Raw genomic sequence first — 19,952 nt, forward strand, 5'->3', positions numbered from 1 at the left:
AACTGGACCTTAGGAGGCGCACAGGTGTCGTCATCAGACTTCTGCTCTGACATTTGTCACACTAATGGCCGAAAGCGGTCTTTCTGGTTGAGATTCAATTATAGGTGCCTGTACTAGGGCACTCTTTAAAAACCCTGATTGAAAACAGTAACCAAGTATTATTTGTTAGTGTTAACCAATCTCTTTGGCAGATAGAGGCTGTCATTATCATGACCAAAGCGATTTAAAGTGTCAACACACTGGCCAGGATATATAAACTAAGTGTCTCAGCACCCAAGGTTTGTTATTGAGTTCTTCCATGCCGTGAGCCTGGATATCTTCCTCATACAGAACAGTAGACAACTCCAGTGATGGATTTCACTGATTAGATGGCCATATAAAGCTAATGTTGTGGTGTAAGCTCAGTGTCAAAGATACAGCTTGTGACTCTATGTGCAGTTTCTGGAGAAAGAGTGAGTGATTTTATTTCAAAACATAACATTTACTGGAGTCAAAACACTTTTGACTATGGAATTTCCCATTTTTAAAGGTAGTTTTTGGATGAATCTGAGCATGGCGTGTATGCAATGCCTGGATTACACTGCCATCTGCCGTCGACACTTTAAGCAACATTTCTTTTACACTTCTTTTTAAATTAAGGTATACACTTAAATATCTATATTTTTGGTTCAGTTGAAGCGTTTACATGGTTAAATAATACCGATGAATCGCCTACTAGATGTTTTTATATAACGTTAATCAAAAATACCAATTATTAACAATTTTACGATTTCGTATTTTATACATCGTTCATATTCCATATATTCTATTACTTTTATTTAATATAATTGTTGTAGTTTTTAAAGAAATGTCCAAATATTAAAAATATTCATAGGCTTGATTAGGAACGATAAAATAGTTTTGCTGCGAATCTGCTTTCGATAAACACCACGCTAGCTGTGATCCATCGTATCCACGTGAGCGCAGAACCATTCGAGATTGTGCGGTGTATACAAATTCCTGTTTACGTTTTTTCCCCATTAAACAGAGTCGGATTTGGTTTCAGATTTTTACAGCCATGTCTTCTTTTCGAAAAGCCTTGAAAACTAAACAACGAGACCACAAAGAGCGATCACAGGTAAGTTTAAACATACTGGTAACTCGCGTGCTGCCTTGCTAATTGTTGTATTGTAAAATGACTCAAATTGTTCTATCAGTGTATTATATTTCATCTGACAAATTAATTTTTGAAATGATGTAGTTGTGGGTTAAGTTAATTCGGTAAAGTAGGGGTTTTCTGAAATCCCATGGCCGCTTTAGTTTAGTTTTTGTCATTCCCTAGCAGCGAATGAGAAGATTTAGCCCTCCACATCTCTTATTTGTTTATTAACGTGAATTTTCCCCTATCACAGCTCGGTTTCAGGAAACATTTGGGTCTGTTAGAGAAGAAGAAGGACTACAAACTTCGTGCAGAGTAAGAAATAACAAGATTTGTCATTTTATTGTTGGATGTTGCACGTTTTACACACAATGAGTTTTATGTTTGTTGATTGAGTCTCTGCGAACAGAAATGTTCGAACTTTGAAATGTTTTGTGACACAATGTTACACAAGTAGCAATTTGTCATTCTCTAAAATGAATTGTAGTTATAGTTCATTATAACTAGTAGTAAATATAAGGTACTTGGTACAGTGTAATAGCACTGAGTTCTGTATAATATGACATCTTTATGGTGATAAGAACACATTACATATATTACCTATTATATACTTTTACCTTAGGTTTGTTTGTTATTAGAATATAGTTAATGCTGCACATTATCATTTCAGTACAGTTTACAAACCTGTTATTTGTAATACAGTGACTACCACCGGAAACAGAAGACCATCCTGGCCTTGCGTAAGAAGGCCATGGATAAGAACCCTGATGAATTTAACTTTAAGATGATACACAACCAATTAAAGGTTTGTTGCCTCTTAGAAAGTCTTTCAGGGGCTACTCTTTTTGCAGTTTCCAACTACAGTAGTCAACATCTGAAGTGGATCAAAAAAGTTCATAAAAGTTGTCCTAAGACAAGAACGGGTATTGTTCAAAATTCATGTATAACTTTGATGAAAGGTTTGGATCCACTTCAAATGTTGACTACTGTAATATAACTCTGCTTATTGTGCTTCTGTTTATTCCGATTAGGATGGAGTTCACATGATCAAACCAGAAGAATCAGTGATGACGGATGAGCAGAAGAAGATGATGAGGACCCAGGACATCAGATATGTGGAAATGAAGCGGGTGTCAGAGATGAAGGTATGGCTGATTCTTCTTATGTATCTGAGTATTTGCGGTGCCATCCCCTTACAGTTGAGATTAATGGAATGTGTTTTTATTTTTCAGAAAATCGAAAGGATGAAGTCAGAGCTCCATTTTCTTGATGTCAATGAGGAAAAGAAAAATAAACATGTCTTTTATGTGGACTCAAAAAAAGAAGGTAATCTTGTATAACTGCACCTTTTGAGGAAACAGAGATGGAGCAGAGATCCACCTGTTACATAGTGTATGAAATTTAATGTTGTATTTTAAATGTGCTCTATATAATAATAGTTTATAGTACCATATACACGCATTGATGATTACAGTGCAAAGCCAGAAAAAAAAAATCATTATTAATGTAACATACATTTTAATTTTACTTAACTTTAGCTTAAGTTGAAGTTAATATTGTATGATTGTGTGTTTGTTGAATGTGTATTTTCATAAAATAAAGTTTGACATCAAAGAATAATCGGTGGATCGCCATGTTGAAAAAGAGACATTTTCTTTTTAGTATTAAATTCCCAAATCTGTGTTTTTTTTTTTCATGCCAGTGGAGGATTTTGACCTGGCCACACACCTCAACACGGTTCCTGCATTGGTGGACAGAGTGTATAACAGACCAACAATAGAGACCCTGACACACAAGAGCATTCTGGGAGCAGTGGAGTCTAAGTCAATAAAAGTAACACATTCTCTCTGTATAGCATACTGTATACATAACATAAGTATTTTTACTGTGTACAGTGCACTGTTAAAAAATGAACAACTTTATTTTTATTAACGAATATTAACAAAGATTAATAAGTTTTGTAACAAATGTGTTGTTCATTTTACTTAATACATTAACTATTGTTAATGAATGAGACCTTATTGTAAAGTGTCACCATGATAATATATAACTATAAACATAAATTAATATAAATAATTATGTAAAGAGTACATTATATCAAATTTTCCTCTCTGCATTTATTGTCCTCTTTCTCATATTTGTCTTTTTCTAACATGTTTATTCCCCTTTTCTCAGAAACTTGCCAAACAGAGGAAACAGCAGTATCTGAGGCTTTCAGAACGTATAAACAGAGAACAGGAGATGTTTGTCATTAGTCAAAAAATCCAGACGAGAAAAGATCTACAAGTGAGTGAATTCACCTGCATTCCCCCTAACCTTTTCAACATGAGCACTTCAGAACTGATTAGGAAAATTCCTGTCTCATTTATGTTTACTAAGGCATGGATTAAACAACGATCTTGTATTTCTTAGATATTTTTCTTAATAGTTGTTGGACATTCTTCAAGAGATTGTTTGCATTATTGTGTGACATCTGGGTTGTGTTTTTCTCTCTGACAGGATAAGGTTAAGAAAGTGAAAGTGCGTAAGGAGACCAGCACTGCACCTGCCATCTATAGATTTGAGACCAAGAGGAAAAGATGATGTCTTGGATCATCACACCGAGGAAACAATCTCTGTCTTGTGGTTGTCAGTCAGCTGTAATATCTATGAAATGGACTGAATCTGTGGATTTGTCTTTCCCCTCTGTAACGTACCAAGAGAAAACATGCATCTTGCACACTATAAGGCAAGGAGATTGTACATATTTATGGCAATTCATTTTTTGCTTTGAAATAAAGTTTTGTCTTTAATGTTTTGTAGTTCTTTGGTTTTATCAGTAGATGGCACTAGCACATCTCATCTGATCTCATCAAATTTACAACCTGATACAAAATGAGCAACTTTCCTGCCACTTGGAGTTGGCATTACTTTTGAAAGTATACTACTGTCTTCACAATTCAGCCAACTCTTGAATTATATCGTAAACTTTTGGATTATTTATTTAAAAAATGCACCAAAAAACCCTAAACTTTCATTGAAGTAAAACAATTGAAAATGGGGGAAAAATCTCATTATGACATGTTATCCTCCAATACATGCTGGCCACAAGTATTGGCTCTCTTTTATTCAAAACTTTTTGAAACTTCCATTGCCTTATGTGGTTGGAGAACACCTGGCAAGAGATCAGAGACCATTCCTCCATACAGAATCTCTCCAGATCCCTTAAATTCTGAGGTCCATGTTGATGAGTTCACCCCACTCATGGCAGAACCTTCATTTTGAGACCAGCGACCCATTTTTGTGTTTTAGATGTTTGTTTTGGATCATTGTCCTGATGTAAGATTCAACCACAGGCCATTATAATATTTCTAGCAGAGGCTGTCAAGTTTTGATTTTTGGTCTGTTGGTGTTTGATAGAATCCATGATGCCATGTATCTGAACAAGATGACCTGCAAAAAATAGGCCCACAACATTAAAGATCCAGCAGTATATTTAATGCAGGCATGGGGTGCTTTTGCTGCCCAAAAACTCTTCTTTGTTTTTCATATGACTACAGAACCCTGTCCCATTTGAAGTTCCAGAAGTGTCAGGCAACTGAAAATGCTAGAGTTTGTTTTTGGATGAGAGCAGAGGATACTCTTAAAGGATTAGTTCACTTCAAAATGAAAATTCTGTCATCATTTACTCACCCTCAAGTATGAATGTGAAAAAACCTGTATGGATTTCTTTCTACTGCTGAACACAAAAGAAGATATTTTGAAGAATGTCGGTAACCAAACAGTTGATGGACCCCATTGACTTTTATAGTATTTTTTTCCCCTACCATAGAAGTCAATGGGGTCCATCAAATGTCTGGTCATTGACATTCTTCAAAATATCTTCCCTTGTGCTCAGCAGAAGAAAATTCATACAGGTTTGAGACAACTTAAGGGTGAGTAAATGACAGCATTTTCATTTTGAAGTGAACTGTTCTTTTAAAACGTGTGTGTGTGTTATATATATATATATATATATATATATATATATATATATATATATATATATATATATATATATATATATATACAGTGAGGAAAAAAAGTATTTGAACACCCTGCTATTTTGCAAGTTCTCCCACTTAGAAATCATGGAGGGGTCTGAAATTGTCATCGTAGGTGCATGTCCACTGTGAGAGACATAATCTAAAAAAAAAATCCAGAAATCACAATGTATGATTTTTTAACTATTTATTTGTATGATACAGCTGCAAATAAGTATTTGAACACCTGAGAAAATCAATGTTAATATTTGGTACAGTAGCCTTTGTTTGCAATTACAGAGGTCAAACGTTTCCTGTAGTTTTTCACCAGGTTTGCACACACTGCAGGAGGGATTTTGGCCCACTCCTCCACACAGATCTTCTCTAGATCAGTCAGGTTTCTGGGCTGTCACTGAGAAACACGGAGTTTGAGCTCCCTCCAAAGATTCTCTATTGGGTTTAGGTCTGGAGACTGGCTAGGCCACGCCAGAACCTTGATATGCTTCTTACAGAGCCACTCCTTGGTTATCCTGGCTGTGTGCTTCGGGTCATTGTCATGTTGGAAGACCCAGCCTCGACCCATCTTCAATGCTCTAACTGAGGGAAGGAGGTTGTTCCCCAAAATCTCGCAATACATGGCCCCGGTCATCCTCTCCTTAATACAGTGCAGTCGCCCTGTCCCATGTGCAGAAAAACACCCCCAAAGCATGATGCTACCACCCCCATGCTTCACAGTAGGGATGGTGTTCTTGGGATGGTACTCATCATTCTTCTTCCTCCAAACACGTTTAGTGGAATTATGACCAAAAAGTTCATATGTATGTATGTATCTGACCACATGACTTTCTCCCATGACTCCTCTGGATCATCCAAATGGTCATTGGCAAACTTAAGACGGGCCTTGACATGTGCTGGTTTAAGCAGGGGAACCTTCCGTGCCATGCATGATTTCAAACCATGATGTCTTCGTGTATTACCAACAGTAACCTTGGAAACGGTGGTCCCAGCTCTTTTCAGGTCATTGACCAGCTCCTCCCGTGTAGTTCTGGGCTGATTTCTCACCTTTCTTAGGATCATTGAGACCCCACGAGGTGAGATCTTGCATGGAGCCCCAGTCCGAGGGAGATTGACAGTCATGTCTAGCTTCTTCCATTTTCTAATGATTGCTCCAACAGTGGACCTTTTTTCACCAAGCTGCTTGGCAATTTCCCCGTAGCCCTTTCCAGCCTTGTGGAGATATACAATTTTGTCTCTAGTGTCTTTGGACAGCTCTTTGGTCTTGGCCATGTTAATAGTTGGATTCTTACTGATTGTATGGGGTGGACAGATGTCTTTATGCAGCTAACGACCTCAAACAGGTGCATCTAATTTACGATAATAAATGGAGTGGAGGTGGACATTTTAGAGGCAGACTAACAGGTCTTTGAGGGTCAGAATTCTAGCTGATAGACAGGTGTTCAAATACTTATTTGCAGCTGTATCATACAAATAAATAGTTAAAAAATCATATATTGTGATTTCTGGATTTTTTTTTAGATTATGTCTCTCACAGTGGACATGCACCTACGATGACAATTTCAGACCCCTCCATGATTTCCAACTGGGAGAACTTGCAAAATAGCAGGGTGTTCAAATACTTATTTTCCTCACTGTATATGCACACATATATACATACACATACAATAGTGTTGTTTTTATCCTTTGCATTTTCACTTGGATACATAATGAGTTAAACAGAAATTACATTTCTCAGAACTTTAAATGGCCCACTTTTAAACACTCTTGTACCAATCTTGTTCCTGCTTGTGTAATTGTTCATGTGAAAGGTTGTGTGCTGTCTGCGCAGACTGAGCTTTTTGTGTCGTCTCTGCATGGCTTGATTGATCATGCAGGTGGCAGCGGCTTCATAAACAGGCCCCATCCATTACTCTCTCCTGGGAAAGAGAGGAGGGGTGAATCAGGAACAGGGAAATGTCACTGTGTTCAGGAGAAGCGAGCCAGGAGTCTATCTGTGCCAACACTGACCACAGGAAAAGCTGTTTGTAATGAATGCGGTGTGGATACTGCTGCTGTACTGTAATGCTGGAACTAAGCATTTTAAATTCTATACATGCTCTTTTTTTATTTTTTTTAAGGAATTACAAGTGCGTGTTCACAATGACATGAACATGCACGTTTAAGCCTCGTGATATTTACAAAGCAGCTCTGTGTGACCTATCAATATTGACCTTCTGTATTTGCAGAATTCTCAGCCAAAAGAAGTGACAGGCGGAGTGTGCGTGCATTTGTGCGTCATGTGGTTGAGTATTCGTCACTGCGACCGCCTCGGTTTGGAGTGGAGGGTCACGCAGCCGTGTGCACAGTTCCGCTCTGCTTCCGTCTGCCGTTACACAGAAGGCCACTGTTCTTACTGAAGCCTGTCTTTCATTCAGATCAGCTTTTGCACAGGGGTCATGGCTGCAGGTCTGCCAGTGCAGTGTTGGTTGTGACCCCTAGATTTGAAAGATATTGGTCAAAATCCACCACATTGTCCCATTATGTTATTCACATTAGGAGATGTAAAAGAGGCCTCCTGTTGCCCTCATGGAGTTGACAATAGCTTTGAAAAGGCTCATTTGATGGGACGCTGACCCTCGGTCTATGCTGACCCTCAGTGCTTTTGTTGGTTTGTTCAGTGGAACTGTACTGATGTGTTAAGAGTAATGATCGAGGGACTGCAGGTAACCATGTTCTTTTGGATATAAGTATAGATCTTTTTTGAATGATTTATAACACCTATAAAGAAAGAATTGGCTAGTGTTAGTTGAAAGTCATTCTGCCACTGTTTTGTACCTCAAAACCACACATATACATATACATATACATATGCGTAGTTACCGGCTGTTTCTATGGGCCTCTATACGTAAGCTGTCCTCCATATTAGAGCGGTTAAAGCCGGTCTGAACATTCGGGAGCAAGTTGATTGAGCATCGTCTGCATTCGTAGTCAATGCATGTATGAATATCTATATCTGCAATAGACTTCAGCAGAGGGTTTTGCTAGACTAACACAATACAAGATGAAGGCTTCAGCTAAGATGACATTAAAAAGTCACCATAGTAAAAGTAAAAACATTAAAAAGTACCATAGTAAAAACCTGTAATATTGAGTTTATGCATATAAAAACACAAACCAATACATTCTCACCTGTGAAAGGTTATCCCATTTCTTCAGGAATAAATCTCTGTGGTTTCACAACCAGAAGCTGCGCAATGTTGTGGCATCATTGATTCTTACTGTGAGTGACGACACGCTGACCATTCCAAGATGGCGGGCTCGCCGATCCTGATGTGTCTGCTGTGGTCGAATGTGGCATCTACGTATACATGTCTATGCCTCAAAGCGGCTAAAGGTGCACTCAGTTATTTTTCCTTTAAAATGAGATACACATAAACACAAAGGCATAAATAATTATTTTGGAAATTGTAAACTCTTGTACACTCACATAACATGAAGTTGCCAACAAATTTTATTTCACATGAAGCTGGTCACCTCATGGAGGCAGCCATTTTGAGATCACATGACCAGCTGAGTCAGCACAACATAAACAATTACTGAGTGCACTTAGATCCTTAAATTCTGTGTTAGTTGCTGTTAGCAACCTGTTTTACTTATGTAATGTGATATATTTAAACAGGATATTATGCAGCGCGACACTTACATTTATTTAGCTAGAGCTGATTGAATTGTGAAATGTGAGCATTGCACACTATAGCAAATAATCAGATGTGAGTTAAAACAACAAACAAGAAGTTTTGGAGGAAGAGCAAGTTTTTCAAATAAAGTCGCAATGTAACGGAAGTAGCTATGAATCCTTTCTTCCATATTGTGACGTACATCCAAGTGAGGATGATCATGAAAAAATATAAGTTGTGAACTTGGTTCTATCGATCTGTTGTTGATTGGCAGATTGGCTGAATGTGAGCTTGCAGGTGATTGTAAGATAGAAGCAGGATTGAAGCAGACCAAATGAATGGTGACATACATCACCAGAGAGAAGTCTGTCATTTCACCAGAAGATCGAGTTATGACATTTTGATCTTTTTTTTATGAAACATGCATCAATGAATTGTACACAACAATATCATTAAGATGCCTTTACGGTGGAATTTCATGCCTACTTTAAATATTACAAAGACAATTTTTTCTTTGAAATAACCCACACTAAAGAATTGTTTCAAATAAGACCATTTTAAACTCCTTAACCATAAACACTACTTCTTCACATATGTCAAGAACCTGGATATAGTGGTTATATAGTTTTTCATTTTCAATTATAATTGTCAGTTGTCTCACATCTTGAAAAAACATATCTAAAAAGACTGATACCGTAGTGAAATCATTAAGATGAGTAATTAATTGGGATAATGTCTTTAACCTGACCCCTGAGTAATTAATATGAAGTGATTCTGAATGGCGCTAATAAAATGAGCTGCAAATGACGTTGAGGCCCCTCAGTATGTAAGTGAGTGGGAAGAACCTTTTCATAGTAGAGCAATTTGCTTATTGCAGATTTGTATCTCTCTATATAGAGAGTTTTTTCATATAATACATCACATTGTAACAAATTTCCATGTATTAAACTGTAATTACAGACACAAATAGTATGTGATGAATAATTTGAAAGCATTATTGCAAGAGCTATTCACAGATGTATAGTGAATTAAGCTTTGTGAAACACTCTGAAATAAGGACATTCCTTAATCACTTTCCATAACAGCGTTGGTGACTCGGAGGAGTTTTGACCGGAGAACGATGGCCTTGGCTGTTATTAAAACACCTGAGCCTGCTGGATGTCAAGCCCTTAGCTGCCTCTCTTCTGCCGTGCCTCAAAGACTTCTTTCATGAGTGAGGTTAAGAACAGCACTAATCAATTTGCCAATTATGGTGCAGGGCAACCGGGTGGGTGAACAGTAGAATCGGTGGGTCGTGTGGAGAAAAAATGGCTGAGGTTCTTATGCCTCCTTTGAGTTGCACCGCAGTTTGTCACACGGCTTTTGAAGTAGCGGATTGTAGCGAGAGCTCGAGGGGTGGGGGTTTGTCTATGTGCCAGAGGGAAAGCGATTGAAGGAAAATCTTTATAACCCTCACTGTGTGCGAGTGTGTGCGTGTGTGAGGTGGGATCACAGAGACCCCTTTAAATTGTCACTAATTAGCCATGAGCCTGTTTGGAAGAGGCACTCGAATTGATTAAATTTGCATGGGAGTCTAAATCACACTAAGGCCTCCTCCCCGGTGAAGCTCGCTTCCCCCTCTGCTCCCCAGACGTGGCGGGCCCATTGGGGGGGACCCGCTGCGGGTGAGAGGACAGGACAAGGCGTGGCGCGCACCCATCTGCCTGGGTATTACCGTTAGTCCATCACTCTCCCACTGGCAGCCGTGTGCCTGGGGGATGTGTTCATTACACTTTAACTACTGGATCTGTCCTTGTCTGCAGGCAGCCGGGTGTCATTGTCTGTCTATCTCTGCGTATCCCTCTACACTCTGCTTCACTCAGCCTTATAGAACAATAGTCTGGCTTTATGGTCTATTATGGCCTGTTAACGGATGCACATTTTTGTTGTGTCTGTTCGCTATTTTGTTTGTCTCCCTGTATGTTTTTGTGAACTGCTCTCCTGCAATACTTTGAGACCATAATGGTGTAGTTCACCCAAAAAAGGAAAGTGTCATCATCATTTACTCACTATAACACTGTTTTAAATCTGTATGACTGTCTGAATTTCTTGGGGTTTTTTGTCCACAAAATGAAAGTCAGTGGGGTCCAATGTTGTTTGAATTCCAATGTTCTTTAAAATATATTCGTTTGCATTCTGCTGAAGAAAGAAATTCATACAGGTTTGGAATGACATGATTTTTTTTTTCTTCTTTTTTTTCCCTGAGTGAACTATCCCTTAAACCCTCCTGATCTATTGAAGTTGACTTTCATGTTTGACCCCATTGATGTGTACAAATAATGAGAGTCGTTTTCCCTTTCGAAATCTTTTAATAAGTTCATATGAAGCTTAAACACTCTGTTTCACCACAAAGTAGGCATTCTTGTTTCAGAAATGTGACTAGTAGGGATGCACAATATATCTGTACCATATTGGTTATCGGCTATTATTCAAGTGTTTTTGTTTTAAATGTTTCTAAAAAGGAATCCATTCTTTCAATTCAGAATTTTTGCAGTAGCTCTGTATATTTTAATGGCATCGCTGTCGAAGAGTAATTCGCTGGTGAGGTGGATTTACTTATTGTGGAGTTAACGAAAGTTATCATGAGCATTGTAATGTTTGAAGCGGATGTCATGCATAACAAATCAAATGTCAGTAGACCGTGAAGATTTTCAAACGAGCGGTTCATTCAAAAATCTGTGAGATCTTACCTTCATGCTGTGAAAATATAAACCGGAAGACAGAACACAAAGAGCGCAGCTCTGAAAAGGGCCGGGACCAAGGTCTTTATACCAGTTCGAGAATGTTTGCATATAAATTCATTACATTAATTCATGCTTTAAATCTGGGGGTTTTAAGACTCCAAACACATGTACATTTTTCACGGAGGACAAGTGATCAACGTTACTTTGAAATTTTAAATGAATAATTATCAACCTGATACTTCAATGTTAAGTATGTTTTTGAGGCCCTTGGGGTCTCTCAGAACCCCCAGCAGAATGTGAAGGTTAAATCTTTAACATTTGCTTCACTATTCTAATAATACTTTTATATCATGACATTTCTTATCTCTCCATGTTGCATTATTCCTATTACTGTAAGAACAGTGTGAATGAGCATTCCAATATATGTATCACACATTCCCAGCAAACCTTGTGCTCTCTCTCTCTCTCTCTCTCTCTCTCTCTCTCTCTCTCTCTCTCTCTCTCTCTCTCTCTCTCTCTCTCTCTCTCTCTCTTTCTCTCTCTCTCTCTCTCTCTCTCTCGTGGGACTGGTCCTACGGGCTGTGTGATTGCTGTAATCAGATTGCGCTGTTAATCAGAGTGTGTTCGTCAGTGTCCTGATGAGCGGCCCTCGCTGATTGTAATGTGATGCTTCTGTTTCAAAAGGGCCCCTCCTTCCTGAGCACTAACAGTATATTCTCCCTGTCTATGGCTGAACAGGACAGCCTCGTCACCTAGGGGATAATGCAAGGTGGGAAAAGAGAGAGCAGGTGGGGGTGTGCAGCGGGATTGGGGTCCGATCTGAAATGCTTTTCGACCCTGTCCTGTCCTGTCGTACACAAACAACAACATTCTCTGTATCTCGTCGTCTTTCTTGTATTTTAATGAGGTCCAAGCAGTGATACTCTTATGGCTGCCTCATCAGCCAAGTCCCTACAAGGGCTGATACAAATTAATTAACCTAATTAGAGGCTGTGATTGCAGGCGTGATTGTGTGGGCCGGGGGAGGAGGGTGGCGAGGGGGGCTGCGCTGGCAGGCAGGGCTCGGGCTGTAATAAGCCGCGAGGTGTGGGAGAAAAGCCAGATCACTGTGCATGGCTAATGAGCGGTAAAGAAATCCCCCATCTCTCCTTTTCTCTCCCCTCAGACTCCGTAAAAGCTTCCTCTGTCTTTTTCATGTCTCATAGGCCCCTTTCATTTTTTGCCTATTGTCTCTTCAAATCAATCCTGTTTCAATGTGCTGTTTTCACTCACATGTACCTCCCACCTCATTTACGTTTATTATATGTGTATGTTCCCATATGTTTTTGCTTGACTTTCCTCAGTCTTTGTGGTTTATTTTCTCTTAGTGTCTATTCTTTCTTATCATTTCCTCCCCGTGATTTGTTCTGCTTCTCCTTTACTTGTGCTCGTCCTGTATTCTCTAATGTTAATACTTTAAACCTATCCAGTCCACTGGGTACTGTGATACTTATCTTAAACCTCACAATCTGTCTTTCTTTCTCTCTCACTCTCTAACCCTCCCCCTCTCACACACACACACACACACACACACACACACACACACACACACACCACAAGAGCAATATTTAAATTTCTTGCTATTTGTTTTGGAAACAGAACAAGGATATTCTGAAAAACGAAGCAAAGCGCATTTTTTCTTGCCTGGATCAGCAATTCTAACGTTTCTAATGAGTTGGTGGAAGACTGGAAGCGTTATCTGAGGAAAAAAAGAACAGTTTCTCAGGAAGGCACAAATGTTCTTTTCTGCCTCGTGTTGAGAACACACAGTGCCCACCCCATAAACGAGTCATAGTTTGCATTTATTGAGTCCAATGCATCCAGCGTCTTTTGGTTAAATCAAGTGACGACAGAATTCTCTGTGATTTGCGTGACTTTATAGTGAAATTCAGCTAATAGGAGGCTTTTCAATCTTTACAGACCAAGACATCCCTCACTGAGACTCACAGGCAGCCAGGGATCCAAAATATGAGAGGCTACATTAACACTATATAATAATTTTCTCTAATCAATATATATATATATATATATATATATATATATATATATATATAGTCTAGTTATTCATTTAAATCATATTGGAATAATTCAATTTGTATAATTAATCGATATATTAAAACACACACACACACACACACACACACACACACATATATATATATATATATATATATATATATATATATATATATAAGCATGATGGGTATAGCAGTCGGTAACCTTGTATTAGGCTTTGCTCAGATGAGGAAGTGACAATTAACAGAAAGCTGTATATCCTTACCATCTTATTCCCTCTGTCTTTCTCTGTTTAGATAAGCACTGTGCTGTCATGAGGAAGGTAAGCACAGCTCTTTTGGATTCTCTTCTCATTTAGCGGTCACATCTAGTCTTTAATTAAGTTGAGAGTGATATCCCGGCAATGAGCTGATGCTATCATGGGGCCGCCAGGGCACACTAGGTGATGAGGGCCCGAGATCGGACCAGTAAGTGCTACGTTAAAGCCTGTGTGTGTGTGTGTGTGTGTATGTGCGTGTATGGGCTAAGCGTTGCTTTCAGAGCTAAACAGCTGTAGAGCGGCCGCTATCAGATATTTATAAGAGGCTCATGAATATGGATGGTGGCAAGATGGGGCTGATGTTTGTCCTCTAAAGGGGATGAAAGGAGAATGCGCTCTCCTCCCGGAGAGACACAGTCAGGGCCGCTTGGAGAGGAGGGGTGGAGGGGGTATGCACAGTTTAACGATAGGGAGAGGTTGGTACCGAAAAAGAGATGACACTTCCTTTCCTCCCAATCAAACTCTGCAATTTGTTGGTCAAACTACTTAGCAAGACACTTTCATTCATTCAACAATGTGTTACATAATCTACATTTCCTCACCACAGTTAGCAAAATAAAAATAGAAAATGTCAGTATATATATATATATGTGTGTGTGTGTCTGTGTGTGTGTGTGTTTCTCTAATACACAATGGCCACAAGTAATGGGACTCTTTAATTCAATACTTTTTACAACCTCATTTTGCCAAGATAACAGCTCTGAGTCTTCTCCTAGAATGCACTTGACAAGAGATCAGAGGCCATTCCTCCATACAGAATCTCTTAAGATCCTTCAAATTCCCAAGTCCATATTGATACACTCTCCTCTTCAGTTTTTGAAAGGATTCGGGACAGGGGACTGAAACTGGTGGTTTTGCTGCCAAAAAAACTTTTTTTAAAGTTTCGTCTGACCATAGAAACCATTCCGTTTGAAGTTCCAGCCGTGTCTAACAACTGAATATGCTGGGATTTGTTTTTGGATGAGAGCAGAGGATTTTTTCTTGAAACTTGTTGCGATGTAGGTTCTGTTTGATATATATATATATATATATATATATGGGGCTATATATATACATGTAGATGTTGATCAGTTGATCAATTTAGATATTTTCTTACAGCCACTTTCTATTTTGTGAAGCTCAACAATCTTTTGATGTACATCAGAAATATACAATACACAGTAACTCATTTTCGTTGTAATATGCTGATTTGATGCCAAAGAATAACATTTCTTTTTGTTATTAATGTTGAAAACAGTTATTCATAATAATTATTAATTTTGTGTAAACTGTGATAAATTTGTTCAGGATTCTAATAAAGTCTTTAATCATAAATCAAACCAGAAACACGCTGGAGATAACAGAAGGATCACTGAAACACAACCATGTTAACATTGACGATACCAGACAATGAACAAAACAGGGAGTATATACAGGAGAAGCAAACAAAGGAGCTAAATGATACACAGAATTAATTAATCAAAAACCTAGCAAATTAACAAGGAATAAAACCACAGGAAATCAGGAAATAGGGAAAACCAAACTAAAACACAATTAAACTAAACATGACAATGGTAGGGTTTATGCACATTTTAGGGAGTAAATATTTAGTTTCAAGTTAAAGGTAAATATTTTGAATGCTCATTGCAAGAATCCATAGGTCACTCTATAAAGACAGATATTTCTACAGAATCCATGTTTTGAGATATACGTGGATTAGCCACTTAGTGATATTAAAGCAATGACCAAAATTTCCAGAAGACAGATTTTGCATGAGGCCTTTTTCCTCTATGATGTTTGCAAATTAGATGAGCACAATGAAGTTGAATGAGCTCAGTGAAGTCAGGGTCAAGCTCTGACCAGTCGGATGGGCCTAAAGCATGTGACCCTGTACCTCTTAACTCCCTCCCCTTACATGTTAGTGGCTTATCCATTATGATTAATTGCCTGGAGCTAAGCTACCTAAAGTTGCATTAGTAGTTGCCAATTACCATAATTGCAATGTTTTAATATGCTTAATAGGCTGACATGACCTTGCCCAAGCGCTTGGCAGGTACATGGTGCGCAAGAGCGGAGCCATGTGGAGCAGCCATATTTAGAATATTATTGATGGAGAGTCGGCCCGTTGATTCATAGCTATGTTAGAAAGGAGAAGAGGTGAACCAACAAGGGACAAAAACATGCATTTGAAAAAACCATTTAAAACGCAGAAGATGGACGCAATCGTCCAACAGAGGCCCCTCTGTTTGGCATCAAGACAAGGGCCAAAACATAATGGCCTCTATGGTGCGGCTTTGACCACGCAACCTTTGAAATACCTCCATGGTGACTTTGGCTGCGTAGGAGCACTGCTGGGACGTCAGTGTGGGCATAAGAGTGGCAGGGAGGGGGGCAGAATTTAAAAAATGCACCCCGAAAGACCAGAGGGGTCAATGTTTTGGTTTTTGATTCTTTTGTGGAGTGGACAAATGATCCCCGAAGCTGCACAATAATGTTTTTATGAGACTCTAAATTTTGAGATGAAGAGGCCCTTTGTGGGCGTGGAATAGCCAACACGTGGCCAACTCTTGAACAGTGGTAGTCCTACGGCATGTCTGTCGGTTGATCTTCGAACACTTTGCTCTAACAAGCAGCCACTTTGTTCCCATGAGACAAGGGCCACTCAGAGAATTAATTACCTAGAGGACAGGGCGAATCGCGCCAGTGCGGCTTCTGGAACCAGTGCACTGGCTCTATTCGGAGAGATAATGTTTCTCTCTCATCTGGGGCTATCCGCCCACCGCTCCCTGGGATCCCTGGGAACAAAGAGGCTGCTTTGCAAAGAGCTGGTTGCTCTCTTTTATTCTCTCACTCTCTGGCTCTTACTATTTTGCTATCTCTCTTCCTCCTTCTCTTCACATGCATTCTTACTAAATTATTTGTTTACAATTATACAGAGAATACACAGTTACAACATGAAACGAGAATGCCTTTTAAATTCCATTTTCATTCCTCAATTATAACTTAAACTGAATTGAGGCAGCAAACAGGATATGAAGAATTGCAATTCGAATTTGAATGTATGGAAGTACTATGAAAATTAAATTCACATAATTGTAATTTTAATTATTAAATTAATGTTTGTCAAGAGAAACTTAAAATGTTGACTTGACAGAGTCTTGTTTGAGAGTTTAAAAAAGTTTGAAGGCTTATAGCAGGGGTCCGGGTCTCAGCACTGTTCCAAGGGGGCTACAATATGGCTTATGATGATTTAAAATAAGATAAAACAAGCTTTAAAATAAGCAGAAAATGAAGAATTAAGCTGATATCATATTTATTTTAACTTGCTTCCTCAACGACTGTCTTTTTTTCTTTAAGAACCAGGGTTCTCACGGTCTTGGAAAACCTGGATATACGAGGGAATTTTAAAAGTGTGAATTTTAGATGTGGAAAAGTTGGGAAAAGGAAATTGATAAAATCTTAAACAACTAATTTATTGATTTATTGATTGATTCACATATTCACACTTATGAATCGAATGGGAGCCAATTCTTCAATTCTGAATTTTGCCCAACTCTGCGCTCATGTACTTTAGGCAGTCATGAGCTCCCTTGGAGATCGGCAGCTTTTATCAGCATCCCTGTGATTTTTATCTATTTGAAAAGAATACATTTTTTTTTCCATTCCTCTTAATCTCTATTATCTGAACCCACCGGTTCCTCTTTTAGATATTGAAATTATATAGCACAGATCTCCTCTAATATCTTTTCAAAGAAGCTATATGAATAATTAGTTTCAAGATGGCTTTCAGCCTCAGTCTACGGCTACGTTCTCCAGAGACCCCTTAGTTTTAAACTACTTTGCTTTACGCTAATTACATTGTTTGCTAATTGTGGGAAAAGACACGTGTGTTGAAAGACCCCATTATAGTGTCAGTGATCCACAGCGAGCCCTTTGGATCATATATTAATCTTTAGCCACAACCTTGTTGGGTTTGATGTAAACACATGTGCTCTGAGGGCAACGTGAGATTTATTCAAATGAATCATTCTGATCATGCTGGGAGTTTTCATAATGTGAAACTCCATGCAATATACTTATACTTTCTCTTCTCAAGACTTCATTTCACCTGCTGGGAGACTATAGGGCACATGGAAGAGGTGCATTATGGGCTGCTGCCGCATGCCTTCCTAATGTCCCTAGAGTGATGCCATATGTCTCCTGTTAACAGGGTGAGGGCTGCCGGACACATAATCAATAGATCAATCATAGAATGATCGTTTGCAATCAATCATCCGCCGCCTCAGGGTAGCGCTCTACCCTCCGTACCGTTCTATTGAACGGGGCATAGTTATGACACATTTATTTCTATCCTGCCACATTTCTCTTTAAGATATGAATAGTGTGTTTGACAGTGTGCCGAAGAGCGCGGGTGTCGAAAACGAGAGCATGGAACACTACAGAGGAAGATCAGAGGAGGTACACTCCCATGTTCAGCCATTCTTCACTTCCCGAGCCTTACACACTTAATCATAAAAAATCTATAAGCCAGCCCTGTGATTTAACACACATCTGAAGGCCTCTCTGTAGTAATCAGCCCGAGTCTGCCGGGGTAAAGCCTGGTATCCGTGTGCACCAAAGAACTCTGGATAGGTCTCCATCACAGCGAAAGTGCCGCATGGGACTCTGGCGAGCAGAGAGAATGTGATGAAAGCATAATGAAAAGCCACTGTGAGAGAGACCGAGAAAGCGCGCAAGGGGAAAGAAAGAGAGGGGTATTGTTTTGTGTCTGCATGCTCAGCTCGTCAGAGTTGCCATCTTGAATTCCATCCATTCAGATGGCAGCCACTGTGTAGGCCAGGCCTCCGACGCGTTTCCCTGCTGCGTTCACAACAGACGCATTGACACAGCACCGCTGCGGGACATCTGCGCCAAGGCGCGCGTTCGCATGCTCACGCAAACACTGGGTTGCTTTTGTGTGCCGGCTATGACGCAGAAGTTTAGTGACAAGCGCGGGGGTCTTGCAGGCTCTCGAATGTGTATGTTCAGGACTGAGGGTATTGCAGGGCAGGAGAGGTTATGGTACTGATGGGGGTGTGACAGGGCAGGGGCGTGCGTCCCGTGGGGTTTGGAGATATGGTCTTGCGTGGCACTGACCTTCAACATTCCTGGGTGTCTCCTCACTGTGTAGTGACGTGGGTGGGCCAGCCACCTTTGAACCCTGAGAAGTGCTTATGTAGGTCCATTGAATGGGTTGTAAACAATTCGGCTTAGATTTTTTTGCTGAACCCAGATAGCATGACATGTATTAATGGGTTTCGGTAACTCGTAATTTCGGTAATTCGTCATTTGCTTTAATAGTCATGAAAATGGTTAATGCCCTGCATATTTTACAACAAGCAATATGTAAAAAGGTTTTGTTCTACCAGCTTGGTCATGCTGGTCTATTGATGGGTTTAAAGGTGATTTTTTGCCCTTATTAGATGGCCAGATTGGCAGCCCAGGCAGACCAACTAATTTGGTCAGGCAAAGATTGTATTTATACCCTACCAGTCTAGGACCAGCAAACCAGCTAAGACTGTTTTACGCTTTTCTCAGCAGGGTATTCATAGTTTATGTTAAAAAGTGGGCTCTTTTTGCATCCGGTCTGTTTGGACCAAACCCAGAGAAACAGACTTGCAAACCAACACTGTGTGGGAGTGATAGTCAATGTTATTGTTAGCGATAATGCCATGCACTTGTTTTGTTGTTGTCCAGCAATCGAAACATACATAATTAATAACGCCGGGGCATGAATACAATTGTGCCATTGTCAGAGCCTTCTCACATTCTGAAGCACTAGACTAGATTATAAATACACTCAGTGCTGAGACTTCACAACAAATTCTCCCTTTTTTACATTATTAATGTCGGATAAATACTAAATCTTGACCGAAAAGAACACAGGACATCTTGCTCGATAGGCAACCTGCTCTTTCAAAAGGCCATCACAATTGTCACTCTCCACCAATTGGTCCCTTTTGGGGCTTCCTGGCATTTTGCACACAAGCCACTCATCTGTTGAGCGTGGCAGGATTGATGGAT

General features: G+C 39.5%; 1 protein-coding gene across 1 annotated transcript; it reads left to right on the forward strand.

Moving 5' to 3' along the window:
* The first annotated feature begins 925 nt into the window (after positions 1-925).
* Positions 926-3,930, forward strand: utp11 (UTP11 small subunit processome component). Its single transcript, XM_084090050.1, has 8 exons — positions 926-1,117; positions 1,392-1,453; positions 1,841-1,943; positions 2,170-2,283; positions 2,371-2,464; positions 2,841-2,971; positions 3,314-3,424; positions 3,638-3,930. Exons 1-8 carry the CDS (start codon positions 1,058-1,060, stop codon positions 3,719-3,721), a joined length of 759 nt encoding a protein of 252 aa, XP_083946176.1. The 5' UTR covers positions 926-1,057; the 3' UTR covers positions 3,722-3,930.
* The last annotated feature ends 16,022 nt before the right edge of the window (positions 3,931-19,952 follow it).

Source organism: Abramis brama (genome assembly GCF_963993115.1).
Source record: "Abramis brama genome assembly, chromosome: 17".
In the NCBI taxonomy this organism is placed as follows: Eukaryota; Metazoa; Chordata; class Actinopteri; order Cypriniformes; family Leuciscidae; genus Abramis; species Abramis brama.

Coding starts and splice junctions, on each gene's coding strand:
- utp11 (XM_084090050.1), top strand. CDS start 1,058: ATGTCTTCTTTTCGAAAAGCCTTGAAAACTAAACAACGAGACCACAAA. Junction 1,454..1,840: donor GACTACAAACTTCGTGCAGA/GTAAGAAATAAC, acceptor TTTGTAATACAG/TGACTACCACCGGAAACAGA. Junction 2,465..2,840: donor TGTGGACTCAAAAAAAGAAG/GTAATCTTGTAT, acceptor TTTTCATGCCAG/TGGAGGATTTTGACCTGGCC.